The 12,092-nt window shown below is 38.8% G+C and overlaps 1 protein-coding gene across 2 annotated transcripts in view; it reads left to right on the top strand.

Moving 5' to 3' along the window:
• GNB1 (G protein subunit beta 1) overlaps positions 1 to 12,092 on the top strand; it is a 60,369-nt gene that overhangs the window by 31,246 nt on the left and 17,031 nt on the right. For both annotated transcript variants that reach the window (XM_044667556.1, XM_044667555.1), the window contains 3 exons: positions 1,522 to 1,628; positions 10,831 to 10,894; positions 11,860 to 12,022. In XM_044667556.1, coding sequence (XP_044523491.1) covers positions 1,522 to 1,628; positions 10,831 to 10,894; positions 11,860 to 12,022 — 334 coding nt within the window. The remainder of the gene's footprint in view (positions 1 to 1,521; positions 1,629 to 10,830; positions 10,895 to 11,859; positions 12,023 to 12,092) is intronic.

Below are 12,092 nucleotides of genomic sequence, written 5' to 3'. Positions count from 1 at the left end.
CACAGGAAGTAACCAACATACTTAAAGAGATCGTGTCTTTCGTCACTTCCCGTGGGTCCACCTCTAATTCAAGTGGACAAATGGCAGCCTCTACTTTGATTTGGACTGCCCAAAGGGCAGACCCTTGTTCTTGATTTGTTATTTATTGTCACGTGGGTAACTCGTCTCCCCTCCCCACTAAGGGAGGTGGGAATGACCTCATCTCAGGTAGGTAGAGTTTTGACTATAGAATGGACTAGAGCTAATTTTATTTACACAGTGCGGAGATACTGCTACCTTCTAGGAATTCAGAGATAATCACTACAAGCTCCCTACTCTTAGCCAACACATATTTACTAGGGTCCACCTCTGGGCTACATGCACAGATGAAACTGTCACAACATTAACATAGATAAGTGAATGGTAGTTAGTTTTAGAAGAGAAAGAGCGCTAGCAATTGGACCAGAATTCAAGTAGGCTTTGGGAGGAAGTGATCTCACTCTCCATTCTGAGAAACAGGTGAGGAAAGAATATAATCTCAGGTAGGGAAGAGCACATAGGCAGAAGGTGGAATATTGGTTCTGGAAATAGCTAGTTGTCCATTCTGGCCAAAATGTAGTATGCTTGGAGAAATAATTTGAAATAAAAATGGAACAATAGATTGGAGCTAGATTGTAGAGGAAGTCAGCCAAACTGAGAACTCTATATTTTAACCTCAGAGTAGTAAGGAGTCATTGGGTTTGGGGTTTGGGTTTTTTTGGCAGAGGGTTGATACAGTCAGCCTTATTTTTTGAGTGAGGTGAAGGATTCATAAGAGTATGGAAAGCCTAGAAGTGAGGAGACTAGTTTGGAAGCTATTAACAGTATTTCTGGTGAGATTATCAGGAACTGAACTAGTGTGTGGGTAAGTAGAAACAAGGCAGGGTTGGGGCGGGGAGGAGTGGATTGGAAGCAAGGAATCTTATGAAGGTAGACTTGACAAGACTTAGCAGCCAAGAGTTAAACAAAGAGAGCCTGGAATATTTATTCTAGATGGTTTGAGTGAGACAGGGAGAGGGACTTAATATAAAGGGCTTTGGAGTTCAGAGAGATAAGTTTAAATTCATTTTGGTAAAAGAGAACTGTTAAAGGTTTAGGAGCAAGGAGGAAAATTATGAAAGGGGTCTTTGAAGTTAATTCTGATAGTAGGTAGAATTAGAGAATAGGGAGCTTCACATTAAACACTGCACCAGAATCCAGTAAGGAGGACCTAAAGAGGGTAGAGGAAACAACTGAAATGATTGCAAGGATTCAAAGGCAGATTTAATAGGACTCAGTGACTCCCAGAACTGAAGGAGAAGAGGGAGATCAGTGAAAGCCAAGGCTAAGAATTGAGCCTGTGGAACAGTCTTCAGTCAATAAGCATTTATTAAGGGACCATTATGTGCCTAGGACAACAGGGGTACTATTAATAGAGTCAAGTTGCAATTGGGTATTGGAAGAGAAAAACAAGAAAGTTCATATACTTTCCAAATCATAATTTATAACAATTTTCTTTCGTAGATCACAGCCAACATTGATCCTGTGGGTCGAATCCAAATGCGTACTAGAAGAACACTGAGGGGGCATTTGGCTAAAATTTATGCAATGCATTGGGGCACTGATTCCAGGTATGTGTGACTGATCTGAGCATCTTTTTTAGGTGAAAGAATGAGGTTTTTGTCATTTTCCGTTCTTCACACTCTAACTTCCTCCCTGCTCCTATCCCTCACTCCCCACCATATCCAATGAATTCCCTTTCCCATTGATTCTATCTTCACATCATTCTCATATTCCCCCTTCCTTCCTCTGTCATTACCCTGGTGCCGGCTCTCATCATTGCCCATCTAGACCATTAGCCTAGCTACTGGTAGACCTCCATGCCTCAAGTCTTTCCTCTCTCCAGCCCTTCTTCCTCTCACCTGCCAGATCTAACTTCCTAAAAGGGCAGGTCTGATCATTTCACTCCCTCTTAGTTATTCCCTCCAGGACCAAATAAAAGTCTTCTCTTTGACTTTTAAAGCTCCTTATAAGCTGGCTACTTCCTTTCCATACTTAAACCTTACCTCTTCCACAAACCCTTAAGATCCAGTGATACAGGGGCAGCTGGGTAGCTCAGTGGGGGGGCAGCTGGGTAGCTCAGTGGAGTGAGAGTCAGGCCTAGAGACAGGAGGTCCTGGGTTCAAACACAGCCTCAGCCACTTCCCAGCTGTGTGACCCTGGGCAAGTCACTTGACCCCCATTGCCCACCCTTACCACTCTTCCACCTATGAGACAATACACCGAAGTACAAGGGTTTTAAAAAAAAAAATTAAAAAAAAAAAAAAAAGATCCAGTGATACTGACCTCCTTGTTGGTTATTCTGCTTTCTAGTTTCCCTAACTTCCTTTAAGTCCCAGCTAAAAACCCATCTTCTACAAGAAGCCTTTCCTAATTCCTTCTCTGTGCTAGCTTACCCTGTATGTATCTTATTTATACATACTTATTGGCATGTTGTCTCCCCATTGGACTTTCCTTGAAAGTCAGAACTATTTTTTGCCTTTCTTTGTGCTTAGCATAGACCTTAGGCACTTAATAAGTGCTTTTCAACTTGAATTCTCACTTGGAAAATAAATTGAGGGCAGTCATATGGCTCAGTGGATGGAAAACCAGGCCTGAAGACAGGAAGTCCTAATTTCAACTGTGACTTCAGACACTTCCCGGCTATGTGACCCTGGGCAAGTCACTTAACTCTAGTTTCCCAGCTCTCAGTTGCCACTGTTCTAATGCCTTGATAATGATTCTTAATATTAATTCTAAGATAGAAGGTCAGAGGTTTTTTGTTTATTTTCCTTATTCTTTTTCTATAAAAGTAACCTGAGCTAGTTTTGAAGAAGGTCGTGATCTCAAAAGTTAGGGACAGAATACTTGAGATGATTTCTCACTTTGTAGCCTTCTTCAACCTAGGAATAGCTTCTTGTCAGATGGTATAGAGAGAACACTTGGATTATATGGGTGAGCACAAAGAGACCCCTGCCCTTTTACTCAATGAATTTATTATCTTCTTCCTTTTATCCCATTCATTGTTTCCTCTCTAAACCCTCTCAGAAGATTGTCTTTCTTCCTTCCCTGTATCCCTTGACTCTTTCCCCACCATCCACACTGTTCTCTCCATTGACTTCGGAGCCTTTTCCATATTAAATAATGTTCCATGTTCATTTATCTTTTTATCTTTTTCTTCCTGTCAGATGGAAATTTCATTAATACATTATATATTACATACATAAATTTCAACTACCTTCCATCTTTTAAAGGCCAACATTTAGCATTTTTTATCTGCCATTTACCCTACACTGACCCATTCATTAATCTTTTTGTCCCCAGATCTTTCTTTCAGGTTCTCATCTATAGTTCAGAGAAGCTTTCCATCCAAATCTGTCAGGCCTCTTTGCAGTTACTTAGTATTAGGGTAGGACAGTGATGGGGGCCAAAGGAAAGGAAATACTCATCAGTGAGTCTGTTTCTAAGGCAACTCTTTCAAAGTTTCATTGTATTGTATCCTACTCATTGTATTCGTCAGATTAGGAATAATTTCCCGAGCCAGATAGAACATTTCAGGGGGCCACATCTGGCCCACAGGCTGTAGTTTGCCCATCACTGGGCTAGGAGAAGAGTTAGGCCTGGAGTCAGGAAGATTGAGCCTCAAACATTTAGTTGTATGACTCTGGACAGGTCATTTAATCTATTTGCCTCAGTTTAAACTCCCAGGGTAGTTGTGAGGATCAGATGAGATAATATTTGAAAAGTTTTTGACACAATGCTGAGCACATAACAGGAAATTAATAAATTCTCTTCTCTTCCCCACCCTTCCCTTCCTCTCTTTAGAGGCTTCTTGAAGCCTCTTTCTACTACCTTTCCACCAAATTGGTTCTAAGGTTTACACTGTCCTTTTAACATTCCACTGGGTTTTGTGGTCCTTGCCCCCGGTGTATCAGTGTATATGTTCTACATTGATCTGTCTCATTGTTTAGCTGTGTCAAATCTTTCCTTAGAGCAGTGGTTCCCAAACTTTTTTGGCCTACCCCCTTTCCAGAAAAAATTATTATTTAGCACCCCTGGAAATTAATTTTTTTTTAATTTTAATAGCAATTAATAGGAAAGATAAATGCACCTGTGACCATCACTGCTCCTCTGGATCACTGCAGCACCCACTTTAGGAATCACTGCCTTAGATAATCTTAATATTTGCTATTTGCTTCCATTTTTATGCAACATGCTTTATTGCCTACATACTAATTGAACCCTTAATGATAACAAGGACTTTGAAAGGGATTTGGTCTATTCACCTACCTTCGGGATATCAAAAATTAACTTTAGCACATTTACATCATAATTCTGCTATTATTTCAAAATCCTAAGGATTGCAATTATGGTTTGTAACCCTTATGAATTTTTACAAATCCATCCAGATTTGTATTCTCAGTATAAATATTCTTAATGTCAAACCAAGAGGTTTAGGAAGTTTGCCCTGAAACATCTTGATTTCCCATCCCTTCTTATAGATCTGCTACTCACGAGTCTATCTAAACTTCTCATCTATAATAAAATGTTATTCTATCATTATCCAAGAGTGAGCTCTGTAAGATAATTGAGTCCTAGCATGTTCCTCTGGTAGTTTTAAAAATTAATATTCATAGTGATATTCACTAAGAAAGTTAAATTCTGTTGAGTAGAGTTATTTTTTTAAAAAAGGACAGGCATCATAGCAAGAAAAGTTTCCATCCTAAGTGGTGCTACAGTGGCATCTCCTCTTTCCAGAACAAGTCCAATGGGTTCTTGATAAGCAAAGTTTTAATGTATTGATAATCTTCATTTTTGTCCTTGGGATTTCAAAACAGTTAATATCTAAGAATGATGAAATGTTTTTAGGAAAATCATTTAGGATGTATGGGGATTGCATAGAAGTCACATTTATGTCTTTTATAATAATGCTTTGAAATCAAGGGGAATGTTTATATTTTAGATTTTATTTTAATATATTCCCTTTAAGTATAACCTTTCTTGTCTGGCAGCATGACTTGGGCAAGAATTATCCTTGGCATTTTCAAAATCTTGCATAAATGGAATGAAAATAGGGTCATCCACCAAAAGTTGTCAGACTGGTTCATGGGATAGCATAGCATAGCAATGCATCTGAGTCAAGGTAAGATCAGAAATAGAAAATTGGAAGTTAGACCAGGGTTTTTTTTTAACCTTTTTGTGTCATGAGACCCCTTTGGCAGTCTGATGAAGCTATGGGATCCCATCTCGGTATAAATGAAAATGAACAATAAAATAGGATTACAACGGAAACTAATAATAAAATGTGATTTTTTTTTCCCCTCTGAGTTCATTGACTCCCTGAAATCTATCCATGGATCCCAGGTTAAGAACCCCTTGAGCTAGAATAGTCTCAAATACAGAATGAAACATTCAGTATTCTTTGGTCCTTAAACTAAACAGACCAGGGCAGGTGAATTTTTTTGAGATACTTATGTCAGCCTTTTGAATAATTTTTCCTCCTAGCCTAGTGTCTCATTCTTTATTTCTCTGGATGGGATAGGTAGTTGACACAATGATAAAGTTCAAATCTGGCCTCAGGCACTTACTAGCTGTGTAACTCTGGGCAAGTCACTTCATTCATCCTGTTTGCCTCCATTTCCTGATCTGTAAAATGAGCTGGAGAAGGAAATTTAGCAAACCACTCCAGGATCTTTGCCAAGAAAGTTCTAACTGGGATCACAAAGAGTCATAACTAAAAAATAACTAAACGTCGGTGGTGAGTCAGGGTGGGGGGTAGGGGAATAAAATAAACACAGTTTCTTCAAGAACCTTCTGGTCTAGGGTATCTAGTATACCGTATTCAAATGCCAAAGATAGCGTTATAGTCAATAGATGCTATTAAGAGAAGGAAGAGATCAAAGTGGTTTGGAGTAGTCGGGGAAGAGAGGGAAGTAAAATGGAGTAAATGGTATTGAGCTGAACCTTAAAGCAGTTATAGAATTTATAGGAAGGAAAGCAAGTCCTAACTGGAGCAGAGGGATAGTAAGACCCAAAGCTTGTGATGGGCAGTGAATAGGAACACTGGACTTCAATTTAGGAGACCTAGGTTCAAATTCTGCTTCAGCCATTGTGATTGTGGATAAATCACATAATTTTCAGAGCTTCCGTTTTCTCATCTATTGAATGGGTGTAATAATATTTATCTCACAGAGGAAGGAAAGTACAAGTTAATATTCTCTGTCAAATAACCAAGCTTTTATAGAATTGTGTGTAAATTAAGAATAAATGGGCACTGAGAAAGTTCTCCAATTAGTAAGTAAAGGAACTTAGACATCAGTTTTACCTGATAAGCTTTTATTACTTGCTTCCTAACTGTTTGTTATGCTCATGATAGGGCTGCCAGATAAACTAAAGTCTGGATCAATGAGATATTTGTTTGTTTCTTTTTTTGTAATGCCCATTAAAATTGGTCATAGCATAAAGGATCATGAATTCAGATTTGAAAGGTAGCTTGGAGGTCATACAGACTTGTTATTTCATAGAGGAGGAAACTGAAACCCTGAAAAGCTTCTTTCTTAAATACCTCTCAGGCATCGTTTCCGGCTTTGAAATGAACAGGGTCATCTTCTCTCACCTTCAAGAAGAATAAACCAATTAGAATCCTGCCCCCCTCTAAAGACAGTCAGTAGGTATTAAGGGTGTTTCTTTTTAGTAGGCAAAAGATAGCCTTCCTGATTGCAGGAAAAGGAGCTGATTTTCTCTCTCTGGGTCATCTTAATTCTCATCATGCCACAGGATATGATATATTTTAAAAGAGCAAAGTGACAGCATTATGCCTAGACAGAGATGTTTGTGATATTTTTGTAAAAATGTATTTGGTAGAGACATGTACTTTGTCTCATTAGCATAATAGCTAATAGGGAAGGGCTTCAAGCTCCATGAAGAGAACTGGAACAACTGGACATGTGTATCCTTACAAGGAAAAGAGAGAGAAGACAGGGACTAGAAGGAGAAGTTCGTGTGCAATGGTGCAAACAATTCACCCAGCCCTTCTTCAGCCCTGCTAGGCCAAGTACCAACTGCCCAGCGTACCAGTAAAAAAAAAAAAAGCCAGGTAGTCTCCTCAAGGAGCTTACATTCTAATAGAGGAGAGGACATTTACAAAAAGAATAAATAAAAAGTAGATGAAGGTGGTGTTTGAGCTACATCTCAAAAAAGTAGGGGTCTGGGGCAGTTGAGGGGGTGCCACAGAGCACCAGGCTTGGAGTCACGAAGACATGAGTTCATATCTGGCCTCAGATGCTCACCAGCTGTGTTACCCCATGATAAGGCAGTTCGCCTGTGTTTGCCTCAGTTTCCTCAACTGCAAAATGGGAATAAAAATAGCATTGTTGTGAAGATGAAATGAGATAATATTTATAAAGTACCTTGCACAATACCCAGTACCATCTAAATATTAGCTCTTGCAATGATTATTTTATGAGGCAGAGATAGAGAAAGTGAGTATTGGCTGAAAACTGAAAAGGCCAGTTTGACTAGATCAGTGAGTGCAAGAGGGAGAAGAGTATCCAGTGAAGCTGGTTGAGGTCAGGTTATGAAACTGTTTAAATGCTAAACAGTTTATATTTTATCCCAGAGGCAATAGGGAGCCACTGGAATTTATTGAGTAGGAGGTGTGATGGTCAGACCTCAAGGAAAATCCTTTTGGCAGCTGAGTGGAGGCGGGGGAGATGGGAAGGAAGGGAGGGAGATGAGACAGTTACACAGCCATTGTAGTATGGGGGGGGCTGGGGGGAGTAACCAAGGACCTCAAGCATAACCAAGAGTAGTGAGGAAAAACTGCAAAAAGACCAATTAGAACAGGTGCAACTTCCTAATAATTGAGGCTCTCCAAGGGAGTGGATGTTCCACTCTCCTAGGAGTCTCTCAAGCTAAGGCTAGAGCAACATGGTACGGTGGCGTGGACTTCTTTTTCAAGTTAGACTTGATAACCACTAGGATCCCTTCTAACTCTGAAATTTTGTCATTCAGTGAACTAATAACAGTGTACAGTCTCTAATGAAACTTTGAAAACTAGAGCCTTGGTTTTATCTTGTTGCATTGAGATGCAAGGGTCACTGTCTTATTCCGTTTATCTTAAGATCTGATCTTTCCAAATACTGTAGCATTGACATATGGCCACTACCAAACAACTATGAAAAGGAATTTAAAACTTAGATGCTCTAGTGACTAGCTCATTTCAGCTTGCACAAAAAGGTACTAGTAATGTTTAGATTTGGTTTAAGGTTATTCATAAGATTTTTTCCCCTGCTCCTTATGGCAAGCATCTACTAAAGTCAGCTTGCAGGTAGACAAATAGGTGTTCTGACTTAAATTATAAAAACTTGTTTGCTAAAATCTTGTGGTCATCTTCAGATAAGTACTCTAAAAATAAACCTGAGATCGAATCCATTTCAATATTCCTTAAAAGATCCAGGGTTTTTGAAAGAATAATGAAGTAGAGGCAGTTAAGTAACTCAGTGAATAGAGAGACAAGAGATTCTGGATTCCAAATTTGCCCTCAAGACGCTTCTCAGATATGTGTCCCTGGGAAAGTTAGCCCCTTATCGCTGTTTTCCCTTGGAACTAAAACTTAATATTGATTCTAAGCCAGATGATAAAGTGATTTTGTTGTTGTTGTTTGTTTGTTTGTAAAGAAAGAATAATGAAATAGCAGTGAACTCTTTTGGATTAGATTACATTGATGTAAAGGGTTTTGTCTAATATACTTTTTTAAAAAGCTAACCTCCTTTCCAGTTTTTAAATAAATGACAATTTCTGTTCAAAATTCATTGCTCAGCAAGGATACGACAATCTTTCAACATATAAATCCCAAAACTGTATAACTGAACTGTTCATCAAGAAAGTCACATTGGTAATTAGCCCAATTACCCAGAGGGAGGAAAAAAGCATGATTAAAATCATTCTCAGAAAGATCTTATAGTCAGGAGAAATTTGGAAGCCTGAAAGCTTACTCCTTTTGTATCTAGTCTTTAACTGTGTCAGGATGGGACAGAAAATTAAGCACAAGGGATTTTCTGTTGCCTGTGGCCTTGGAAGTATGTATATAGGTCTCAAAACTTTAATGAATTTTAGTTGATATCTAGTTTACTGGTTCTCAGAAGATGACTGACCCCAGCAATTCTTAGTAATAGTAATTCAGATGTACATGGTTGTTCACAAAGCACTCTCTCATAACCCTTTGAGAAGAAATGAACTAGTCAGAATTGATTCTAATACATTTGGCCAACTGTGTAGCATGCCATGGGTCTTTTTTTTTTTTTTTTTCATCCAATATTGATGCCTTTTGACTTCAGATCACATTCATTTCTGGTTATATCCTTGATTCCTCCTCTCCCCAGCAAGCCATTGCTTGTAACAAAGTTTTAAAAAGAAGGAAAATTTAGTTCTAGAAAATTGATCCAATACATTAACAATGTCCAAGAGTTTATCCAGTATTCCACATTCCCATAACTCTCCAGCTCTTGTGACAAAAGGAAAACAGTGTATTTTCTTGAGGCTTCTCCATGGCCAGGCTTGGTCATTAAGGACAACAGAGTTGGATTTCAGTTTTCCTGTTCTTTCCATCTACATTGTAGTCACTATGTATGTCATTTTCTAGAGAAGCAGGTATATTACAGTGGAAAGAACCCTGGGTCTGTGGTCAGAGATTGAGATTCAAGTCCTACCTGCCTCTCCTGCTTCCTTTAACTGTAAGCTTACTGCATGGGCAGGTCACTGGCTGTCCCCAGGCCTCAAGTTTCCTCCTGAAAATGGGAAGGGAGAAGGGGTTAACTAGATGACCTTGAGGCCCTTCCATTTCAGACCTCTGGTTCTGCCTCAACTCATAGCCCTTCCCAGGCTTCTTGGAATTCTTTGTTTTCATCACGTACCACAGTTTGTATAGTTTTTGCCCAGGTGATAGATGCTGACTTTGTTTCCAGTCATATGCTAGCACAAAAAGTAATGCTATGAATATGTTTTGATATATTAGGAGACTTTTATTTTCTGACCTTATATGCCAAGATGTGGCACCTCAGACATTTTAACTCACTCTTCATGTAATTCCAAATTGCTTTCCAAAATGATTAGACCATTTCATAGTTCCACTGATGCTGTTTATTTGCCTTCATTTTCCCCAAGACTGGCACAGACCTCTTAAAGGAAAATGATTTCTATCTTTAAAAAGTAATTATTTTTAATGTCTTGCGATATAAAATATATCTTTCAACAAGAACACTGTTTCCCAAGGGCACAAAAACATATTAGAGATGTTCAGAGCTTTGTCCATTCTGACTAAATTATGACAATTTCCACATCTTTCCTTTCCCTCACAAACTTTTTCCATGCCACTGCAAACACTACTTGGTGGTAATATGATTGATTTACAATATAGTATTCCAAAAACTCTTCTTGAGGCTACCTACCCTGATCAGATATCTCTCTTCCTTCTTTACCCTCTCCAAAGAAAAAAAGCCTAACATGGAAAGTAATTCTTGGAAGGGGGAAGGAAGTGGTAAGATAAGGTCGTCAGCAGTCAACAATCAAAAGATGTTGATAAAAATGTTTAAAAGAAAAAAACCAAACTACATTGCATTGGAGGACAGAATGACTGAATTCTTAAGATCTTTCTATGCTTTGATTAGATGATTTGTGTAATTCATAAAGGTTTCCATGATTAAAACGTTCCAGTAAATGTGTAGACTGTTCTGGTGAAGTAAGAATGAACTGCTCTTGGTGCTCATGTGCGTTTACTTTGTGTTTTTCCTCCAGGCTTCTAGTTAGTGCCTCCCAAGATGGCAAACTCATCATTTGGGATAGCTACACCACAAACAAGGTGAGAGAAAGTGGCTCAATATTCAAAGTAGCCTGAACAATTTACTCTTGAACCCTCTGTGCAGATTACGTCTTCTCTTTGGATAGTGTCGAGGACACTTGGGCCAGTGGTAGTGTCATTGGCCCTTGAACTGCTATTAGGTCTAAACATCTGCTTTTAGCTGCGTGGGCACTCCTGCATGTGTGGCCCAGTGCTACATTAGACCCAGAAGCATGCCTTTCTGGAGCTGTTCTGGCCAAAGAAAATGGAAGAGCGGCTCTGAGCCCTGTTTCTTTACAGAGGCAGGCAGAAGTCACACTTTTCTCTATGGCTATTCAGATTAGGCACTTCCAAGTACAGAATACTAATTTGAATACAATCTGAGATCATCTGCTTTATATTCAGAACATAGAGACCAAACAATACAATTCTCAATTTAGTATTTAAATAGACCATTTTTATTCTGAAAAAATGCTGAATGCCAGGGACAAAAGGACTACATCAACTCTCAAATTTTAACACAAAGTTGAAGTTTATGGTTCTTTTAAGATGTCATAAAATTAGCGAGCTGTGCTATCAGAGGTTTTAAAGGCTTTTATTTAGTCTAATCCAACATTAAATCTGAAAACAAAATTCAATGCAGTGTAAGTTACTCATTTTGGTAACATTCACTATTCCTGAAATCCATTGTTCAGGTGATATTGAGCATCATGTTGATAAGCCAAAAGAAAACATGTTCTTCAGTACAGTCATAATCAAGGGCATGCTGTTGAACTTTAGCTTGGTTTTTTGTAGAACTCTAGATCCAAACTGGCTTCTCTGCTAACATATAGACCACAGTGAAATTTGAATCAAATCATTTGTTTAATTTGGCTGTGTGTGCAGATTATTTACAAGATAATTTTGATCCTTGTGATGTGCAGACATACATATTTCTTTTCTGCTAATTTCTAATATTAAATAAAATCTGTCCCTGTTCTACCAAGGTTCACGCCATTCCTCTGCGCTCATCTTGGGTCATGACCTGTGCATATGCACCTTCTGGCAACTATGTGGCCTGTGGTGGGCTTGACAACATCTGCTCCATTTACAATCTGAAAACTCGTGAAGGAAATGTGCGTGTTAGTCGTGAGCTGGCTGGACACACAGGTGAGTGTTTTTCTTTTTATTCTGAGCTAGGGCTTGCTAATAATCTCATTCCTATGTCTTTGGTGTATTT

This window comes from Gracilinanus agilis, chromosome 3, assembly GCF_016433145.1.
Source record: "Gracilinanus agilis isolate LMUSP501 chromosome 3, AgileGrace, whole genome shotgun sequence".
NCBI lineage: Eukaryota > Metazoa > Chordata > Mammalia > Didelphimorphia > Didelphidae > Gracilinanus > Gracilinanus agilis.
This window is presented reverse-complemented; position numbering and strand designations above follow the sequence as displayed.